A 23,331-nucleotide genomic window follows, 5' to 3' on the forward strand; every position below is an offset into this window, starting at 1 on the left:
ATGGGGCCTCCCACATACAGTCAACCTTGAGCTGTCTTGCTGACCTTTGTTAAGTATGTTTCTACCTATTTATTTCTAGTCACACCTATTTCTCGAAGAAGGCATTCAGTGTAAAGTTTATCATCTGCTCTCCTCATCTCTTATTTCCTTCATTCCTTCATTCTGAAGATATTTCATAGATAGGAATCTATCTCATTTTGGTGGAGGAGGGACAGTGGATGATTAAGATTTTTCTATTTGAATACTTAAAATTTTTCTATTTGGAGAACCCAGGAGACTGGAATGAAGAGAGCTCAACATGGAATTTCTGCATCTCTTCCCACCTTGCAGTTTCCATCTCTTTTGTCTGACTATTCTTAAACTATAACCTTGTATAATAAATTAATACTCGAACTTCATAAGATGAATAATACTGAGTTCTAAAGAACAAAGAGTAATTGATTCATCACAGTTTCTGTGACAGTGACATTTAAAAGACATTCTTGCAATAATTTTCAGAGACAAAAGAGAGGAGGGCTGGAAGGTCCAGCTCACAGAATGAAGCTCACCACAAAGAGTGATGAGTGCAGTTAGAGAAATAACTACATTGAGAACTATCATAACAATATGAATGAATGAATAAATGAATGAATGAGTGAAGTAGAAAGCCTGTCTAGAGTACAGGTGGGGGTGAGGTGGGAGGAGGGAGATTTGGGACATTGGGGATGGGAATGTTGCACTGGTGAAGAGGGGTGTTCTTTACATGACTGAAACCCAACCATTATCATGTTTGTAATCAAGGTGTTTAAATAAAAATATTAATTAAAAATAAAAAGTCATTGTAGACAGGCTATTTATCACAGTTCTCCAAAACAGGTGCAGAGTCCTGCAGACTAAAGACATTCAACAATTTTTTATTATCTCTCCAACCCCTGAGTTATATTTTTCATCTACCTTCAGGAATATCAGTATTTCCCCAAGGTTATATTTTATGAATAAATGTTCTCTTTTATTCATGAAAAACTCAGTATCAAAAAGTATGCTATTGGGCCCGGAGAGATAGCACAGCGGCGTTTGCCTTGCAAGCAGCCGATCCAGGACCAAAGGTGGTTGGTTCGAATCCCGGTGTCCCATATGGTCCCCCGTGCCTGCCAGGAGCTATTTCTGAGCAGACAGCCAGGAGTAACCCCTGAGCAATGCCGGGTGTGGCCCAAAAACCAAAAAAAAAAAAAAAAAAAAAGTATGCTATTATAGAAGATCTTTTATTTCTTCCTATGAAACTTACCGATTTTGTTGAGTTTATTTTCCTTTCTGTTTGGATTGGGGTTTGGGATTGGATTTGGGGATTAGGTTTTTTTTTGTTGTTGTTGTTGTTAAGTACACAATGACAGGAAAATCTTGATAATATATCTAGTTATAGGCCAATACCAATATGTTCCCTGGTATGGTTGCTCTAAAAACCACCAAGAATGACTCCTGAGCTCAGATCCAGGAATAAGTCCGGAGTACTTGACTACTTCTGGATATGGCTCTAAAGAAATAAAAATGATGTGAAGGATTCAGTTATATTTGGCATTAAATTGTCTTGCAGAACTTGAATTTTATTTGTATTTATTCTGGGTTTTTCCAAGAATAAGAAAAAGACAAAACAAAGCAAATCTTAATCCTTTACTTTCTTTACTACATGTCTTACTAGGATCCTAAATATGGTGGCACTTAATATATATAACAATAATTGTAGGCTACCTTCTTCATCTGCAATACAATAACATTTCAAGTAAATCAGCATTTTCTTGATAAGAGCAATGAACTTAGGACATGTTAGAACTCATAGCAAATATGCTTGTTTTGAAGAGGCACCACAGGAAATTACATTACTGATTCATAATAGTCAAAGATATAGTTTGACAATATGTATAGAAATAAATATATTTCTAAATTATATATATATTTTAAGTAAGTTTGTTATTTACTTACAATCATCCTCTTATTTTAATTGTATTTAATTAAAGAACCATGATTTACAAATGTATTGAAGTTGAGTTTTAGGCATGCCATATTCCAGCACCAATCCCACTCCCAGTGTCAAATTCCCTCCACCAGTATCCCCATGCTCCCTCTGACCCTCCCATCCCCTACCTCATCCCTACCTGCCACCTTTACATATATATTTCATAGTTTTGTGATTGTAGTGTTTTGACTCTCTGCTTTGGGTATATAGCTGTACCACTCATCCATATCACCACTATGTATACCCAAAGGCCCTACCCCTGTTTCCCATTACTTCCCTTTGTCATCTTCCTTTCCCCTCACTTTTGCCATCCCTCTATAATTTAACTTCTATCCCTATCCCTGCCTTGATACCAATAATCTCTAGATTACCAACACATTTCTTGCAAAATCTAATGAATTATTTTCAGTCTTTGTCATTCTTTTTGCAGCCTTTGGCTTGCTCAGACATTTAACAAATATCTATTGAGTGTCTACAATGTGCCAAGTAATCCAGAAGTAATGGATTATCATTGACAAATGTCTTTATTAGTCACTATGAACGGAGAGGTCAGAAGTTATCAGTTACTGCTAACTTATTTGTGGAAAGTTAACAACCAACCTATGCTGTGTTTTTCTATGTCTAAAACAGATTATAATATGTGGTTTGCGACTTCACAGCATATATCAGAAAGTCCTATTTTAATTTTGTTTTTTTGGGTCACACCCGGCAGTGCTAAGGGGTTACTCCTGGCTCTGTGCTCAGAAGTCGCTCCTGGCAGGCTCGGGGAACCATATGGGATGCTGGGAATCAAACCAGGGTTCATCCTGTGTGGGCCTCGTCCAAGACAAATGCTTTACAGCTGTGCTATTGCTCTGGCCCCTTATAGCTCCTTGCAGGCTCTGGGGACCATCGGATGCCAGGGATTGAACCCTGATCTGTCCTAGATCAGCCATGTACAAGGCAAATGCCCTACCACTGTGCAATCACTCCGGCCCCTAGAAAGTCCTATTTTTAAATGCCGTTTTCATCCATCCTCATTGATAAGGAATCATATCAGGCAGTTTTCATTAATGTTAATTTTATATAGAGATCCATATGTATAAAATAAAGAGAATCAAATCCTGAAATAGACTGTCCTTGCTCTAGTATATTTGATTTCACAGTTGATTTTGACAGCAATTTTCCACCTGCTTTTTTTCTATATGAGGTTGACTTGTACTAATTTTATGCCCCCTTATATAGAAATTTCAAAAGACTGCTGCATAAGTCAAATTAAGTCAATTTCACACCATATATCCAAGTTAAAAACTACTGCAAGGAAGATTTTGCTGCCTAGAAACATGATAATAACTTTTCTTACAAAACCAAAGTTGAACACTTGAGCTAGAGTTGAGCGACAGGAGTCATCTTGTCTTTTTTGACATTTTGGTTCCATTCCTTTCTCCTACTTAGTAAAAGCATGAGGAAAAAAACTGTCTTCTATTTCTTCTTCATGCCCCAAAGTACAGCTCTTTTTTCGTTTTAATTAGCTCTAATGGGAATGTGTTCTTATTGACGGTCGAAGGCAAACCTAGTATTCTTGCTTTTCATTAATGGTTACTGTCTTTTTCTGATAGCTGTTTGTTTGCAGCAGCAGTTAGCAATTTGCATGATTAATGCTGTGGAAGTCACCACCTCAGTGAAATCCAAAATGACTCTTGGGAAAGAAATGACAGTTTCAGTTCAGTCACTTGCCAAACTTTAAAAATGATTCCTTGTTAAATATGTGGAAAACAACCCTTCCCTCTCTTATGATTTGAGGGGGAAAAAAATGAGAAACTATTTTAGACCAGATGGCAAACACACACACACACACACACACACACACACACACACAAATACATGAAAATAAAAATAATAAAGCTCATTTTTAGGGCCACTTTTTAGAGTTGGCAACAATTTACATCTTAAGAGGATTACATCGGCACTGGAAAAATAAAAATCACAACGGATGAATGACAGAGGATGCTTTGGGCCCAAACGGGATTCAAAGTCATTACTTAAACCTGACTTAAGAATTATCCTAATTGTCAGTTTTATTTTAATTTGATCAATTGAGTTAAAACAAAACCACAGGGCCTGGGAGAGATAGCACAGCGGCATTTGCCTTGCAAGCAGCCGATCCAGGACCAAAGGTGGTTGGTTCGAATCCCGGTGTCCCATATGGTCCCCCGTGCCTGCCAGGAGCTATCTCTGAGCAGACAGCCAGGAGACACCCTGAGCACTGCCGGGTGTGGCCCAAAAACAAACAAACAAACAAACAAAACACATTGGAAGAAGGCTGTATTTTTTTTTTTGTTTATTGATCTTCTTTAAAAATGTAAATAAAATGGAGATGGTTGAGCAAGAGAGGTGGGGAAGAATTTAAAATCATGAAAAACCATTAGTGGGCCAGACAGAGCAGTAGTATAGTGGATAGGACACTGTCTTGCACGCAGCAGATCTGAGTTTGATCCCCTGGTCCCCTGAGCACAGAGCTAGGAAGAAATAAGCCCGGGTGTGGCCCTAAAACAAAGCAAATCAAAAAAGCAGACAAAAACCACCTTTTGGTGGTTTACCTTGAAGATGACAAAGTGATCCCTAAATTTTAGATCACCCTCCATTGAAGAATTTAACCTTTTAAATTCAGTTCCTTCTCTAATGTTTAACTGCGAGGTAGCTGCTTTCATATATTTAGAAGTAATATGAAAAGGGATTTGAATATGTATGTGGGTATGTGTGTTTTATCCTGGCTTGTTAGGCAGATAGAGTCATGTAACTGAATGTGAGGGTCATGAAAATAAAATGGCAACAGTAAACGGTTTCTCAGTGCCCAGTGACCAAAAAATTAATTCAAACCAACCATGTAATGAATTCAAGGTGTTTCTGTCAGCGCTCACCCATGTTGCATTTCTCAGGCAAAAAGGACACTATGAGTGAAAAATACTTTAAGAATCCCTCTTCTGAAAACTTTTATTTTTTCATTTATTCTCTGGTTTTGCTGGTGGGGTTTTTCTTTTTTCTTTTTTTAAATTTTATTTATTGGCTTTTGGGCCATACCCAACAGTGCTCATGGATCACTCTTGCTCTGCACTCAGGGATTACTTCTGGCAGTGTTCAGGCTACCATATCAGATGCCAGGGATCAAACCCAGGTCAGTCTCATGCAAAGCAAGCGCCTTAGCACTGTACAATTGCTCTAGCCCTGTTTTTGTCTTTATTTTAATTTGTTCCCCCACTTTCTTGCCTTCCCTTTGTTGTTGTTTGCTGTGCTCACAAGGCTTGCTGTGGTACCCAGAGCGGTCCTTGCCAGAAGTAATTCATCCTAGCCACGTGCTGACTCATCTTCGCATTATGGTGCCTGTTATGAGATCCACCCTTTAGTTCTGATTGCTCCTATAGTCCTAGCTGTGGTGTGGGCAAATCCAAAAATTGTTTGCAGCTCCTTGGAACATCGATACCAAAGCTGCCAGATTCCAAAGAATAGCACTGCCAAGATTACACTTGTCATGTGCTCAGGGATTGAACTCGCAGCAGTGCAGTTACCCTAAGGCACCAAATTGGCAATGGATCCCACAGCCTTGGCTGTTGAATATATTGACATGGCTGCATACTACTGGTACTTCACACTTGAATATGGCTTCATTAGCACAAATTGCATCACTAGGGTCTCTGCTAAAGATAAAATAGATGGGGCCAAAGAAAGCACAGCAGTAGAGCGTGTGTGTGCCTTGCATGCAGCCAACCCAGGACAGATGGTGGTTCAAATCCCAGCATCCCATATGGTCCCCCGAGCCTGCCAGGAGCAAGTTCTGAGCACAGAGCCGGGAGTAATCCCTGAGCACCACTAGGTGTGACCCAAAAACCAAAAAAAAAAAAAGATAAAGAAAAGATAAAATAGATGTCCCAGGATGTAATAAAGCCCTCTCTGTGCCTTCTCAGACACGTATTAGGGAAGTTTTAAAAAAAAGTTTTAAACACTAATAAAGTGTAGGCTTTCTGTGGGAGGTGACTTTAGCCAGGGCTTATTCCTGGCTCTGTGCTAAAGTATTAATCCTGAAAGTATACCTGGGAATATATGTGGTGCTAAAATAGAACTGGGGTTGTCCATATGCAAGGCAAATGCCTTAAATGCTCATTCAATTTAATATAACACATATTCTCTATATTAAAAAAAAAAGCAATGACCACCTCTTTTAATACTCTATTTTATTTTATTTATTTTAGGTGTCTGAACACTCAGAGTTAAGTTGGATCCTTACGTGCATGGTCAGGCTACCTCGACTGCAGCATTTACACCAGTGGAAGGTAAATGCCAAAATGTGATTGATAATATGAAAAGTTTAGGGCCAGAGCGATAGCACAGTGGTAAAGCATTTTCCTTGCATGGACCAGCACAGGACAGACCCCAGTTCGAATCCCAGCATCCCATATGGTCCCCTGAGGCTTCCAGGAGTGACTTCTGAGTGCAGAGCCAGGAGTAACCTCTGAGCACTGCTGGGTGTGACCCAAAAACAAACAAACAAAAAAGAACAATAAACTAAAAATTAAAAGAATCCATTACAACTGCGTTTATCCTTCTGTTTATTTCAGCATTTGCTTCTTAAAATCATGATTTTAAGTCTTTAGTCTGCTGTTCATCGTGGTTAGAATAGCCTCTTTACTCTTATTGCCTCAGGGTATTAAATAAAAATAAAATAGTTCTTGGATGAAATCATGTTAAATGAAGTAAGCCAGAAAAAGAAAGGTAAACACAGGATATCACTTATAGATGATATCTAGAATAATTGCATGAGGGATTGTAATGGTTTAAAGGGGGGATACCTAAAGTACAGAGAGGAGAATGAAAGAAATAGAATAAAGGGGAGGAGATGGGGAGAAGAGACGAATATGATGGTTGGAGGGAAGGAGTCAAGGGTTCCTGAATATGAAGAAATGATGGAACTATCTATCCAAGGAAATCATGAGACCCAAACTCGAATAACCAAAGTTAAAAGTTGCCTGTCAACATGGCAGGCTAGAGATTAAGGGTTTGGGAGCAAATCTGGGAACATTGATGGCAGAAAATTGACATTGGGGGTGAGATTGGTGCTGGAACATTATATGTCTAAAACTCAACTACAAATAACTTTATAAATCACAGTGTTTTAATAAGGTGCAGAAGTAGGGTTTTTGCCTTGCACGTGGCTAACCCAGGATGGCTCTGGGTTTGATCCCCAGGCATTCCATTTTATCCCCCAAGCTTGGAGTGATATCTGAGTGCAGAGTTAGGAGTAACCCCTGAGCATCACCTTGTGTGACCCAAGAAAAACAAGTAAAATAAAATAAAATAAAATTGAAAAATAAAAAAATTATTCTAGTTTTGAAAAATAAATAAAATGTTAAAATAAAATGATCATCTAGGAAATAGATTCTTCTACTTAAATCAGGTGGTCCCCGTCCCTCTACCCTTTCCACAACATTGATGGAGCGAGGACATGGGATTGGTGCTGAAACATTGTATGTCTAAAACTCAATTCTGAATAACTTTGTAAAACACAATATTTTAGATAAAAATTTAAAAAAAGGTATTTGTGTCCGAAAGATAGCACAGAAGTAGGGCATTTGCCTTGCATGCAGCCGATCTTGGACAGACAGTGGTTCGATGCCCAGTATCCCATAAGGTTCCCCAAGCCTGCCAGGAGCAATTTTTGAGTGCCAAGCCAGGAGTAACCCCTGAGCACCACCAGAACAAACAAAAAATGGTTATCCGACAGAAAAATAAGAGTCCTTTAAGACTTCTTCCAGAGGAGGGAGATTTGGGATGGGAATGTTGCACTGGTGATGGGTGGTGTTCTTTACATGACTGAAACCCAAACACAATCATGTATGTAATCAAGGTGTTTGAATAAAATATAAATAAAATAAAATAAAATAAAATAAAATAAAATGTATAATATGTAGCTATAAATAAAAAGTAAGTTTATTTAGGAAAAAAAGAAATTAAGTAAAGCAAAATAAGACAGAAGAGGGGTTGAAGAGATAATATAGTTGGCCAATCTGGATTTGATCTCTGGCATCCCATATGGTTCCTGAGCCAGGAGTGACTCCTGAATGGGGAAACAGATGTAACCCCTGAGCATTTCTGGATGTGGCCCCCAAACCAAAAATAAATAAGTACATAAATAAGTCAGAATAAAAATATAAAGATACCTAGATCAGAATATCAAATGCATAAAATTATTTTATTTCATCTGTATTTGGTTGAATCAAAATACCTTTGTATAAACTTGGTACTTACTTGGTAGCTGCCCCATTATAATGAACAAATAACCATAATTTATGAATTAGTAGACTCCTGCTGCCTGCCATCTCTACTGGCAGTGACTGGCATTAAGACAAAAATGTTTTATGTTTTTATCGTGGGAGAGGAGACAACATATTTTACTTAGCATTTAAGCAAGTGGAATCCAGGCAATAGTTCAAACCCACAAAAAATAAATAAATAAATAAATAAAAAGTAAGGCCATGGTCTTATAAGAAGTTGAACTGAGAAAGAGAAATTGGATAATTCAATGTAACTTCCATTTATTTTCACAATTGGATAACAAAAGGTAAGCTACCTCTGACCACATCAATACCCATTTCAGTTTCAAGCTTCTTTCTATCCAGCATATTTTCAGCACCACTGGTTTCCTCAAAAGTTATGGAGAAGCTTTTGCTCATATTTAGAGAATGGAGCTTGAAGAGTTCCAGTTCCTTAAAGCAAGAGCAATCCAAGGCTATAGAATGGTTTCCATGGAAAGTTGCATTGGTGAAGGGGGGGTGTTCTTTTTATGACTGAAACCCAACTACAATCATGTTTGTAAACACGATCTTTAAATAAAGATATTATTCAAATAAAATATTTAAATTATAATATTAATTTAATATTATAAGTATTATATAAATTTAATTTATATTTTAATTAAATATATTCTTGACTTGACTTTTGGTTTGAGGCAAGGCATTTCCATTTCGTCACACTCCTCTTTCCCTAAGTCATAAATGCTGACATTCTTTTTTATAAGCACCGCGCATTAATTTAATGGAAAACGTTCCCATTTTAAATTGTGTTTAAGAAACCTGATAAAACACTCCAGTCATTGCCCTAATAATCTGGGGAAGCTTTCTCTCCACATACCTCCACACTCTCATCCCCAGTTCATAACTTCTCTATGACTAGAGGTACAGCTGTCATTCAGATTGAAGGATGGAGCTCCTTCTTATGGCCTGCCATCTTGAAGGCAGAAATGAAATAAGCAATCAGAAAAAGTATGAAGTAATCAGAGGTTCCAGCACTAGAAAAGGTCTCAGAGCATGTAGCCTAGTTTTCAGTGGACTTTGAGAGGTGGAACTGTGGAATGGAACGAGAGCTGAGGTGAGTGTTATTTGGAAAGATAATGGGATAATCCTGAGGTAAGGTATCTGGAGTGGATCAAAAACACTGAGCAAATTTCATGTTTTCCATGTGTTCCCCTTTCCTTTGTAATTTTGAAATCCATTATTTTTTGTATTATTATTATTATTATTATTATTATTATTATTTTTGGGCCACACCTGGTGATGCTCAAGGGTTACTCCTGGATCTGTGCTCAGAAATTGTTCCTGGCTTGGAGGACCATATGGGACACTGGGGATCGAACCCAGGTCCATACTGGGTCAGCCGTGTGCAAGGCAAACACCCTACCACTGTGCCATCTCTCTGGCCCCTGAAATTCATTATTCTTATAGAAAAAGACTAACTTTAACAGAATTGGAATTTTAAATTTGGATTCTTATTCTCTTTGCTCATCTGTACCATTTCTTTTAGCTGATTCCCAACATCTTTTACCCACTGATCATTGTAAACCAGCCTTTATCATGGGCACTGAAATAAAGCATATTAAAAAAATTCTAAATTTTGGGCCAGGTAGATAACAGAGCAGGTTGGTACTTGCTTTTCAAGTGGTTGACCCAGGTTTTATCCCCCAGTATCCCATCTGGTCCTCTGAGCACCAGCAGGAGTAATTTCTGAGCACAGCCAGATATGGCCCCAAAACCAAAAAATTTAAATTAAAATAAAAATAAACTCAGTTGTCCAATTTGTTATAAAAATAATAGGACTTTGGGGAAGTAATTTCTGTTAACAAATAAGATTTATCTGCACATCAAAGTATCCATTTATTATCTTACAAGAAATTATATAACTCACTCAGCTGCCGTGGCAGCAGTTAGAAATTGAACTACAGGCCTCATTCCATTCTAACAAGCAACTTTTCTCAGAGTTCCATCAGCAGCCAGGGAGCTAGTTTTGAGCTTATATCCACTAGTAGACACTAATATTTTATAGTCTGCCCCTACCCTTTTGCAGTTATTAAATATCACTTATGATGGATCCATCAACTTCCCAACTGAGGAAATCTTTTTTTGTTCGTTTGTTTTTTGATTTTTGGGCCACAGCCAGTGACACTCAGGGATTACTCCTGGCTATGTGCTCAGAAATCGCAACTGGCATGGGGGACCATATGGGATGCCTAATATTGAACCCAGGTCCATCCTGGGTCAGTCTCTAGTGCAAGGCAAACGCCCTACAGCTGCGCCACCACTCTGGCCCCACTGACTGAGGAAATCTTGAGGTTATTTTTTCCCCTCTTGTTTTTTGCAGTACTGGGAATAAACCTAGATCTCATACTTGGAAGATGCCCACTTTACCCTTAAGGAATAATTTGTTCTGTATAACTGATCCTGGTTTTTTTGGGAATGCCTTTGCTCTCTCTTAGATGCTCAACACCGAATAACCAAGAGAAATTTTGAACTGATTCCATTAAAAGTTTTGGTTTTCAGTGGCATAATTTTTATATTTTTCTTTTTTTTTTTTTTTTTTTTTTTTTGGGCCACATCCGGTGACACTCGGGGATTACTCCTGGCTATGCGCTCAGAAATCGCTCCTGGTTTGGGAGACCTCATGGGACACCAGGGATCAAATCCAGGTTCGTCCTGGGTCAGCCAGTATGCCAGGCAAATGCACTACCACTGTACTATCACTCCAGCCCCTATGTTTTTCTTCTTTTAAATATACTTTTAATGGAAATCCATTTATCACTAGCACAAGTCTGAGATTCTTCTGTGATGTTTCCCCAGATAAACAATAGACTATTCGATGTGACCTCATGTTAATTTCTAAAAATTTCATTTTACAATACTTTCTGGACTTACCTGTGAAATCTGGAATCTATCTGATTTGAAGCCTACAAAACTCCTTTGTGCTTAATTTAATAATATAAATAAGATATAGCACTTATGCAGGATTCGTTAAAGGGGCAATAGTGAAATGGATTTTTTTTTCCCCCTGAGCCTGGAGCATGAAGACAAGCCAGCCAGAAGATGGCTAGAGTTGCTGAAAGAAACTGAGACATGATGTTATTACAGGTGGCTTTAAACCAACCTTTGCTTGCTTTAAAGATTTCTTAATTTCGCAGGATAATTAGGTTCATGCTGGATTTCTTTCCTCTCTTCTTTGCACTCCCACAGGCAAAGACTGCCACGCAGAAGCAGGAGGGAACCATGGGCCTTCTCACCTACCCAGTTCTCCAGGCAGCTGACATTTTGCTATACAAGTAAGGAGCAAAGTTTACACACACTCTTGCTGACAAGAGGGTGCTTTCATCCCCCTTACTCCCAAATTTAAGGTGAAATAAAGCCTTGCACTTCACTGACCTTAGTACAGTCCTTCAAATACCACCATTTTTATCGCCAAGAGCTAGTCTGAGTGTAGCCCCAAAACTGATTTCCAACCCCCTCCCCATAAAAAATTTTAGTTCAAGGGAAAGAAGGCTTCTAAAGGGTCAAATGAGAATCTATTAGCAATATTTTGCAACAGTAGATACTAAGTCATAGAAGCATTTCTCAGTATAAAACTAATATTAAGAGATAACTCTTAATTAGTTCTTAGAATCTATTGGAATCAGTACATTACCCACATGAGCCATTTAGATTTCATAACAAAATTTTCACTATTGTCACCATCATTTTACAGATGCACAGTATGGTTAGTGTCTGCTTCACAGAGCTAACAAGATATGGACCCTTGTTAGATTTCAGTCTAAAAAGTTTAGGGGCCTGAATGATAGCACAGTGGTAGGACATTTGCTTTGCACAAGGCCAACACAGGATGGACCCCGATTTGATTCCTGGCAACCCATATGGTCCCTCAAGCCTGCTAGGGCTGATTTCTGAGCACAGATTCAGGAGTAACCTTTGAGCACCACCAGATATGACCCAAAAACAAAAAAAACAAAAAAACCAAAAGTTTGGGTATAAGTTCTCAGTACTTTTAACCACAAGAATTATATGAGTTTTCAATAATAATTAAGATTAAAGAGCTCTAAATGTCCATTTTTTCTGTGTGTAGGTTCTAAAATAATATTATTCAAGGGCTGGAGAGATAATAGAGGGGGTAAAGCATTTGGTTTACATGCTGTTGCCCTACCTTGATCCCTGGCACTCTTTATGGTTCCCTAACCATTGTCAGAAATGATTCCTGAGTGCAGAGCCAGGAATAAGCCCTGAGCACAACCAGGTATGGGCCCCCCCAAAAATAAAAAAGGAAGACAGAAAAAAAATTAAAAAATAATGCTAATTACAGAAGCCTGACAGCAACAACTGTGATTGAGTAGAACTTTTTCTGGGACCATGAAGAATGAAAGACCATGGGATTGGACAATTAGTATGCCTGGAGCCCATAGTCAGTCTTATGATAGGATGCTTCCTAAGTAGAAACACCCTATTTTTTTAGGCCTAGAGTATTTCCTTTCTAATCCCAACTTTTGCTGTGCCTATGCAGAAAAAAAAAAAAAAAAAAAAAAACTCTGCCTCTCCCCCCTCTTTTTTTTTTAATATTATCTTTATTTAAACACCCTGACTACAAACATGATTGTAGTTGGGTTTTGGTCACAAAAAGAACATCCTCCTTCACCAGTGCAACATTCCCACTACCTATGCTCCCATCTCTGTCCTCCCCAACCCCCTGCGTATGTTTGAGACAGGCGTTCTGTTTTTCTCACTTACTACCATTGTCATGATAGGTGTTAATGTAGCTATTTCTCTAAGTGCATTCACCACTCTTTTGTGGTGAGCTTCATATCCTGGGCTGGTCCTTCCAGACCTCATCTCTATTATTGTCTCTGGGCATTATTACAATAATGTCTTATATTTTTCTTAAAACCCATAGATGAGTGAGATTAGTCTGTGTCTATCTCTCTCCCTCTGACTTATTTTACTCAGCATAATAGATTCCATGTACATCCATTTCATATAGGACATTTTCCTCCCTCTTTTTTAAAATTTCATTGTATCTTTTAGATAGGGGCTCCTGTCATTTTTATAGAACCTTGGGACATGAATTACTTTGTTTTACCTGATATTTATGCATCTTTCTACAAATTAAAAAAACAAAAAGAGGATGGGGCACAGGGACTAAGTGGTCTTCATCTTTTCTATAGAACCTTGGGACATGAATTACTTTATTTCACCTTATATTTTTGAATCTTTCTAAAAATTGAGAAGAAAAGAGGAGGATGGGGCACAAGGGTTAAGTGGTCTCTGGTGCATTAGTGAAGGAAAAAAAAAAGTTCAGAACTAAATATCCAAACTGAAGTCAATGACAATAGATTCAAGAGAACTATGACAATCTAAGCTTAAAATGGACCTGTTACAGTGGTAACAGAGGGCTAAGGGTGGAGGTAAGGGATGCAAGCTGGGAACTTGGGTAGAGGAAGGTCAACACTGGTGGTGGGAATGGCCCTCGTTCACTGTCACTGTATGCCTGAAATCCAGTAATGAAGGACTTGCAATTCACAATGGTCTCAATAAAAATGTAAAAATAAATAAAGTTTTACCAAAAGCAATGCTACGCAATAGTACTACTGAGACTATGGAAATAATGTCTATTCACTAAGATCATTAGTACTAGCCATATGTAGCTATTGAGTACTTGAAGTATTGACAGGTGAAACTGATATTTGAATAGAAATTGCTAATGTCCATGGTGTTGGTGCTGGAAACTTAAGGGCAGTTTTTTAATATAATATAATGGACCCTCACTCTTTCTGGACTAGTAATCCATCTAGGTAACTAATCTACTAACATCTACTAAGTCTACTAATCTAGTAACATCTACTAAACTGATACTCACCATCTCAAAAATATAAAGCCAGGGTCCGGGCAGTGGCGCTAGAGGTAAGGTGCCTGCCTTGCCTGCGCTAGCCTTGGATGGACCGCGGTTCGATCCCCCGGTGTCCCATATGGTCCCCCAAGCCAGGAGTAACCTCTGAGCGTCACCGGGTATGGCCCAAAAACAAAATATATATATATATAAAACCAGAGACTAGGGGGGCCGGAGAGATAGCATGGAAGTGAGGCATTTTCCTTGCATGCAGAAGGATCTTGGTTCAAATTCTGGCATCCTATATGGTCCCCCAGCTTACCAGGAGCGATTTCTGAGCATAGAGCCAGGAGGAACCCTTGAGTGCTGCCACATGTGGACCAAAAACAAAACAAAAAGACAACAAAAAACAAAGCCAAAGATTACCTACAACCAATTTTTGGTGTCCTTGCTGAGACCCAGGACTTTTGACCCCCATTTCTATTCCAGTTTTTCGCTTCTTTTTTTACCCCCCCCCCCAACTACTGTCCTACGATCTCTCTCCTTCAATTGGTACTCTAGATCAGAATGAACTCCTTGTCAAACCTTTATACTACTGCAAGAAAGCTTTGAAGAAAAAAGACCTTTAACTCACTCTCACCTTTTATACTTTTGTAATAAAATTCAGTTTTCCTAGTAAAAGTAAAATTATTTCCATGTAAGTCTGATGATAATAAAATAGAAGGTGATAATATATGAGTTTGGGCTGCAGCCATATCAGTTTGCGCACATGTGTAATTAGATGAAAACAAAAAATTGAAAATGGCCGCGTAGATTTGCAAATAACGTATGTTAGCAAATGAAACCTCCCTTATTTCCTAGAGAGAGAGAGAGAGAGAGAAGAGAGAGAGAGAAGAGAGAGAGAGAAGAGAGAGAGGAGAGAGAGAGAGAGAGAGAGAGAGAGAGAGAGAGAGAGAGAGAGATTTTCCTTCAAGGGGGGAGGAGTTTGAGCCTTACTCATCAATGCTTAGGGGTTTCTGCTGGCTCTGCACTCAAGGACCATATGGGAATGGAGCCCAAGTCAGTCAGTATAAGGCAAATATTCTGTCTGCTGTACTATTTTTCTGCCCAAATAAATAAATGAATACGTATGATCATGTGCCTCTTTTGCTATATTGATTCAAACACATTAATTCAAAAATCTATAGTAAGTGACTTTTGACTGATTTACAAGCGTTCATACTACTTTTCTCCAGTATAAAGCAAGTGAAAATCTAGCTAATTTCTAACACATCTCCTAGCAGCATAATATATTTTCTTAGAATAATTTTTGTAAAGAACCTTGATACTTTTACCTATAAAGGGAGAATAATAATCATTATGCTCTGTGTCCTTTAAAGGAAGCATGGTTCCAGGCAGCACTATGACTGGGAGCTGTCATTTGGTTCTGATAAGACACAATTTATTCTAATTTATATTCCGGCTCTACTTCTTGATATTTATTTAATTTCTGTGCCAAAAATAAGTAAGGCCTAGATGTAAATAAGCCTCAAAAACCTCAGACATGAAGTCATGTCTTCTATCTACCACCTTGACCAAGGCATCACCTTTTACCAGGATATGGAAACACAGAAGTTTGGTAGATTTTTTTTTTCTTTTTGGGCTGTACCTAGCTATGCTCAGAGATCACTCCTAGTGAGTTTGGGGGACCACATGGGTAGCTGGGGATTGAAACTGCGTCATTCACATGCAAGGCAAATGCCCTATACACTGTGTTAGCACTCTGACCTTGAGCTTCATAGATTTTGATAGTTCAGGGCTATGATGGGCAAGTACTCTGAGCTCAGGATGATGAAAGATGACTAATAGTAAACAACAATGTTCCCCTCACTGTAAAAAATTCAGCTCAGTGTGAGAACTTAATTTTTAAAACACTTAAGCCATTTTTCTAATTCTGTGCAGTTAGGTAGTGAGTAGGGAAGCACCAATGTAGATTATGTTCTCTTGGAGACTTTATTACTCATTTATTTACTTTATTATTTTACTTTATTATTACTTTATTAATACTGGATTATTTATTACTCATCTACCTTAAGGAGTCTCTAGTTATATTCAAGAACAAAGTGATCACATAGAACCACTAATAGTGGAATAGTTCAAGATTGAATACACTAGTATGATGGTAACACTAATTTTTTTTTTGGGGGGGAGTCACATCTGGCAGTGCTTAGGTATTACTTCTGGCTCTATGCTCAGAAATCGCTCCTGGCAGGCTCAGGGAACCATATGGATGCCAGGATTTGAACCACTGACCTTCTGCATGCAAGGCAAACACCTTACCTCCATGCTATCTCTCCGGACCCAGGTAACACTGATTTTTAATAAGTGCGAAGAATACAGCAGGCAGAATGAAATAAATACTATAATTTCTTTCATCTCTAAAGTGGGCTTCTCGAGAACATAAATCAAGAAATAATTAAATAAATTACATGAAAAATTGACACCGCCAAATACATATTCCAAAAGAACATTTGGGGTGAATATGCTTCCCTTGCAGGCCACAAAAGGTCCAAACCACTCCTGGTGATATTTGGCCTTATGGTTCAGTGTTTAGGCCTAGGGGTGCTGAGGACACCAGGGCCATACCTAGTGGTTCTTCTAGAATTCTCTGTAGGAATTGTAGGAATCCAACTGAAGGCTTCATATGCCAGGCATGTGCTCCAGCCCTTTGAACTATCATTCTGGTGCTTAACTCATTTAAGAGTATTAGAATGTGGGGCCTGGGTGGTGGCACAAGCAGTAGGGCATTTGCCTTGCACAGGCTGACCGAGGACAGTCTGTGGTTTGATCCCCTGGCATCCCATATGGTCCCCCGAGCCAGGTGCGATTTTTGAGCGCATAGCCAGGAGTAACCCCTGAGCATTTTCTGGTGTGGCCCCAAAACCAAAAAAATAAATAAAAAAGAGTCTAAGAATGTGAGGCCACAGGGAGAGTCAGTTGATAGGATGCTGGGTTGCTTTGCATACATATGACATGGTTGTAATTTTTATCATCCAATTTGCTCCTCCAAACCCACCATAAGTGATCTCTGAGCATCATCATGTATGACTCAAAAAGTAAAAGAAAAAAAAGGATGTAAGGGGTGTTGGAATTATGCCTATAAGTAGCCATTGTTGCTATATTATAAACTAATATTTTAATAAGTTAAAATGTTTAAGTAATAAAAAATAAAAAAAATTAAAAAAATGACACAAAAATAAAAAATTCAAAAGGAGAACTTGCCTTGCATGTGGCCAAATCAAGCTCTATCCCTGACCCCCATATGGTGTCCTGAGTCTCACCAGAAGTAATACCTGAGCACAGAGACAGGAGTAAGCCCTAGCACAGCAGAATGTGACCCAAATACCAAAATAAGTAAACAAATAATTTTTTCTAAAGTGAGTTCAAGGGGTCGGAGCAGTGGCGCAAGTGGTAAGGCCTTTGCCTTGCATGCGCCGACCTAGGACAGACTGTGATTCGATCCCCCAGCATCCCATATGGTCCCCCAAACCAGGAGCGATTTCTGAGTGCATAGCCAAGAGTAACCCCTGAGTGTCACAAGGTGTGGCCCAAAACATAAATAAATAAATATAAAGTGAGTTCAAGGACATTTTAAATGACTGATGTTCATAAATAGAGCTCTGTAAGATCGTTATCATTGTCATATATCTATTTCAAGTATAATCTAAAGCTGGAAGCATTTTTTCCTTAAACAAGACAATATTATGCCACATAAAGCAGTAAGAAAAGAAGACCTTTCAGGAGACGCATCTCACTGGTATTCTGCCTGACACAAGCAGGTTGTCACTGTGCTTTAATATGCCCACAGAAAACTTAGCTCTCTTTTTGCTTATTTTGTTTTGTTTTGGGGTCACACCCAGTGGCACTCAGGGATGACTCCTGGCTCTGCGCTCAGGAATTACTCCCAGGCGATGCTCAGGGAACCATGTGGGATGCTGAGAATGAAACCTGGGTCGACCCCATGCAAGGCAAGCACCCTAAGGGCTGTCCTATTGCTTTAGCCTCTGTTTTACATTTAAGTTGCTAGAACAAATTATTTCCATCAAATTAAGTAATTATATTCAATATCATTATCTCTCTTTTTTGGGGGGGCACACCTGGTGACGCTCAGGGGCTACTCCTGGCTATGCACTCAGAAATCGCTTCTGGCTTGGGGGACCATATGGGACACTGGGGGATTGAACCGCGGTCCATCCTAAGTTAACACAAGCAAGGCAGATGCCTTACTGCTTGCACCACTGTTCCAGCCCCTGTCTCTGTCTTTAGTTTAGAAACTTTCTACCAACAAGTAATACATCATCCAGACCATAAACATGGAGTAGAGATCTCCATGCACAATTCTTTTGCTTGTTTGCTTTGGGATCACACCGGTGGTGCTCAGGGATTACACTTGGCTCTGCACTCAAAAATCACCCTTGGCAGGCTCAGCGGACCAGGCTCAGCCGGGGTGCGAACCATTTTTTGTCCTGGATCGACTGTGTGCAAGGCAAATGCCCTACCACTGTGCTGTCTCTCTGGTACCGGCATGCACATTTCTTAGAAGAAAAAGTCTAACATTTCCTGCTGTCCTGTCACAGACTATAGGCTAATCAATGCTCCAGTTTTCTGTTCCTTTGGACTTTTCCTCTTGGACTTTTCTTTAGGTGGTTTCCTTGTGTGCTTTGCCACAACTTCTGGTTTGGATCACTTCAAAGATTGCCAACAAGTGCAATAAAATAAGCTCTGGTTCACTGCCGCAGCTTTTCTGCTAATATACCTTTTCACCTTTTCCATATGTCTATTATGCTTCTTCCCCTGTTGAAAAACTCTTAATTGGGACCAGAGAGCTAAAACAGCTAGTAGTGTATTTGCCTCACACGAGGCCAACCGGGGTTGGATCCCAGCATCTTGTTTAGTTCCTCAAGCACTGCCAAAATAATTCCTGAGAGCAGAGCCAGAGGTAACCGCTGAGCATTGCCAAATATGCCCCCCTCCTAAAATAAAGCAATCCCAATCTCTTAAATGTAGGGGCCAGAGAGATAGCTCAGTGATTCAAACAGTCTTTGATTGTAGGAGGTCTGGGTTTGATTTCTGGCACTACAAGGTCCCCCACCAGGAACAATTCCTACACATAGAGCCAAGAGTGCCTGAATACCATGAATGTGGCACAGAAACAGAAATTAAATTCCTGTGACCAGAGAGATAGCACAACAGTAGGGCATTTGCCTTGCATGCGGCCGACCTGGGAGGGACCTGGTTCAATTCCTGACATCCCATATGGTCCCCCAGCCTGCCAGGGGCGATTTCTGAGCACAGCCAGGAGTACTCCTGAATGCCTCCAGTGTGGCCCAAGAACTAATCAATCAATCCATCAATTAAGTTAAAAAAAAATTCCCAGTTGAAAGTAAGTAGCAGAGAACTCAAAATTCAGGCCTTATTATTTTTTTTTTAGTTTTTGTTTGATTTTTGTTCCTTTATTTCTAGATTTTGAAAATGGTTATAGAGTATATGTCCAAATTTGTTATAAATATGAGTAAATTAGGCAAATAGATTGAAGAATGGATAAAATGGTTTCCAAACAACAAACAACATATCTTTGGCCCAGTGCAAACTTGGACTTTGGCTCTGTCAAAGTTATATTTGAGCAGTACATGGTGATCTGGAGGGCAAGCAGAAGAGAGGTTAGTAGATGAGGCTTTTCAGAATAGATGTATGATAGATTTATGAAATATTTTTGGCAGATCTTGATAAAGAAACCAGGAACAATGAGTTGAAGCCATTTTATGAGGCTCTAATAAAAAGCAGATAGTAAACACAAAAGAATCAAAAATTAAAATTATTCTTTTTGGGGGTGGGTTTTTGGGCCACACTCGTTTGATGCTCAGGGGTTACTCCTGGCTAAGCGCTCAGAAATTGCCCCTGGCTTGGGGGACCATATGGGACGCCGGGGGATCAAACCGCGGTCCTTCCTTGGCTAGCGCTTGCAAGGCAGACACCTTACCTTTAGCGCCACCTCGCCGGCCCCATAAAATTATTCATTTTTTTAATTTCACTGAATAACTTTGTTTTTCTGGATGCCTGATTTTAAATATATATTAAGTAAATATTTTATCATCTGCAAAGATATGTAGGTACATAGACAGAGAGACACGGTCTCCCAAACTGGGATCTATATTGTTTCTAGATGAAATATAAATATAAACTTAAAGAATGCTTTCATTGTCAGGGTATTATAGACTGGTCTGGTCCAGCATTAGGTTTACCAAATTCTAAAGGGTAGACACACACTTGTTTGTTTTTGTCCTGGAGCTAAACTCTACTATGTTTAGGGCTGTATGATCAGTGGTAATTCTTGGAAAAGCTTAGGAATGCTGTGAATGGAACGTCAGTCAGCCTCATGGAAAGCAAGTGCCCTTCCTGCCTTTCTACCTTTCCAATCTCAGGCACACACACGTTTTTATTAATACACAACAAATGCTCATCATATCATCATCTGTGATACCAGAGAAAAGGAAGGAAGACATGAATATGGATTGAAAATTAAAATATTCTTACCAGAACCTTGTATTATAGATAGTGGTGTTGTCCCTACTTCACAGACAAAAGAAATGGAATTTGAGAAAAGTAGCATTCATTTTACTCAAATTGAGTTGAGTCCACCTGGGCTATTTGATTTATCGTTTAAATTTTGGGCCATGGCTTATGAGAATGTTGTACTGGTGAAGGTGGGTGTTCTGACTGAAACCCAACTACAATCATATTTGTAATCAAGGTGTTCAAATAAAGCTAGAAAAAATTTGAATGGGGGCCCGGAGAGATAGCACAGTGGTGTTTGTCTTGCAAGCAGCCGGTCCAGGACCAAAGGTGGTTGGTTCGAATCCCAGTGTCCCATATGGTCCCCGTGCCTGCCAGGAGCTATTTCTGAGCAGACAGCCAGGAGTCACCCCTGAGCACTGCCAGGTGTGGCCCAAAAACCAAAAACCAAAAAAAAAAAAAAATTGAATGGAATAATATGAGACAAAGATAGGAAGATAGTGAAAGACAAAAGCTGAAAGGACAGGAAAATGGGAGAAAAGGAACCTCAAGGAACTGTGAATAAAAAGAGCCAAAGCCTAACTCATGAAAAAGGAAGATCGTTGATTCACAGTTTAAGGGTTGGAAATACCAGAGAAGTGTAAATCACTATGATGTCTGAGGTTCAGGGTATTTCCATTGATGACCATTGATATCATTAGTTCCTAAAGTTACTTTAGAGACTTAAAATTTTTGAACTGAATCCTTTGTTTGTGATGCCAGTTTGTCCCAATTTTGTTTTGTTTTGTTTTGTTTCTTGGGTCACATCCAAACCTCTACACTCAGAAATTTCTCCTGGCAGGCTCGGGAGACCATATGGATGCCAGGATTCGAACCACCATCCTTCTGCATGCAAGGCAAACAACCTTCCTCCATGCTATCTCTCTGGCATGTCCCCAATTTTTAGAAGATTCTGAAAGCTGTTGATTTTAGCAGCCCTCTTATATCTTCATACTTACCCACAACTGACTACATAGTAATTTCCTCTCTTTCTCCTCTTTACAACTATCAGGTAAGTGCCTACACTAAACTGGAACCCACTGGAAGGTAGCTTGAGCACTGTAGTTTCTAGGGTACAAGCCCCCTGAAAAATAAGGAATATTACGAAAGAGAGAAAATGGTGCTGATATGCATAGAACATAAATGGCAAGGGAAATGCATCTAGGAGGTTTTGTAAAAGGCTTTTTCACTTCTCCGTTTGAACCATGATGGTGAAAGTGGAAATGAAGAATAGAGGAAAATTTAAGAGATATTTTAGGAGATAAAATTGGATAGTACTTTATTATGGATTGGATGTATTAAGTTTTAAGGGATGAGTTCCATTTACTGATTTGTGTAGCTAACAGGTTAATGATATTGTCATCCAGTGAACTGAGAAAGTGAGATGGTGAGAAAGTGGATAACCCAACAGCAATCATATTTGTAATCAAGGTGTTTAAATAAAGATATTAATTTAAAAAAAAGAAAGTGAATATTAGTCTTTTTCCGCTTGGAGGAAAAAGACCCACAGAAAGTAGTACCTAGCATCAGTAAGTAATTGTGAAATTAAAGAGTGAATACCACACATCTAACAGACAGTAAACTTATTTCTTAAAAAGTAAAAACAGTACCAAAACCCTGCTCCTGCCAGAATGTAGCACTAAAAGACAGCAGCACTTAAAAACTTAAAACACAGCCAAAAAAGTTGGAAGGAAAAAAATAAAGAACAAATCTCTGTAAGTAGATATATGTAGGCAATGATTATTTGTCTGGACACTAATTCTGCCAGAAGTGTGAGGTGGGTGCCAAGTAAACATAGATGCAACAAGGAACTGAAGGAACTAAAACAAAAAGAAAAATGGTTTTAGTCACCAAAGAGGAAGATCAGACGCATTATTATGTGACAGAAGTTATAACACTCAAAATTATGAAAGACTTTTGTTTTATGTTGTGTCTAAGGAAGCACAGTCAGGATAAGTAAAAAAAAAAGAGAGAGAGAGGGGCAGAGAAAAAGAGAAGACATTAATATGGATATCATTATGTGGGATATAAATTTTAAAAGAACAGCACTAAATTATTTGAAGTGAAAGAAAGACTATGAGGAGAGAGGTTGAAAATGTGAAGAGAATAAGCCCCATAAGTGAACAGAATCAAAGACAGGCTGAATTAATGTGAAGTGTAAACTCAATGGGTGAGGAGTGAGTCCAAGAAAAATTATAGGAAGTGAAGGAGCAGCAGGAGTGGAAGTGGGGGGAAAAGACTGGAACAAACAAACTAAAATCAGACGCAAAAGCCAAGTGAAGCAATAGGACCAGGTGAAAAAAAAAGTTTTTATAGTTGGTCATTTTCTTTTTTAAGAAAAACAAAACTTCACAAAATTATAAGAAAAGAGGGCAAGGATCTAACAGAAGGCAGAGACACATGCAGAGTCATTATAAAAACTAAATGTGTTTTCTGTTTAGTTGGGTTTCTTGGTGAATCTGGAACCATTTTGACATGTGGAAATATTCATTTTGATGTGCTTAAAGTGTATTGATTATGGTAATTGTTTTTTCTGTGTTAGTTGCAGTCCATTCTGATTTCCTATGGGCTACTGTAATTGCTTTTTA

At 38.9% G+C, this 23,331-nt stretch overlaps 1 protein-coding gene across 1 annotated transcript in view; it reads left to right on the forward strand.

The window, feature by feature from the left end:
* WARS2 (tryptophanyl tRNA synthetase 2, mitochondrial) overlaps window positions 1–23,331 on the forward strand; it is a 124,734-nt gene that overhangs the window by 91,067 nt on the left and 10,336 nt on the right. Inside the window, exons 3-4 of the mRNA XM_049765933.1 lie at window positions 6,217–6,297; window positions 11,521–11,606. Coding sequence (XP_049621890.1) covers window positions 6,217–6,297; window positions 11,521–11,606 — 167 coding nt within the window. The remainder of the gene's footprint in view (window positions 1–6,216; window positions 6,298–11,520; window positions 11,607–23,331) is intronic.

This window comes from Suncus etruscus, chromosome 19, assembly GCF_024139225.1.
Source record: "Suncus etruscus isolate mSunEtr1 chromosome 19, mSunEtr1.pri.cur, whole genome shotgun sequence".
Taxonomy (NCBI): Eukaryota; Metazoa; Chordata; class Mammalia; order Eulipotyphla; family Soricidae; genus Suncus; species Suncus etruscus.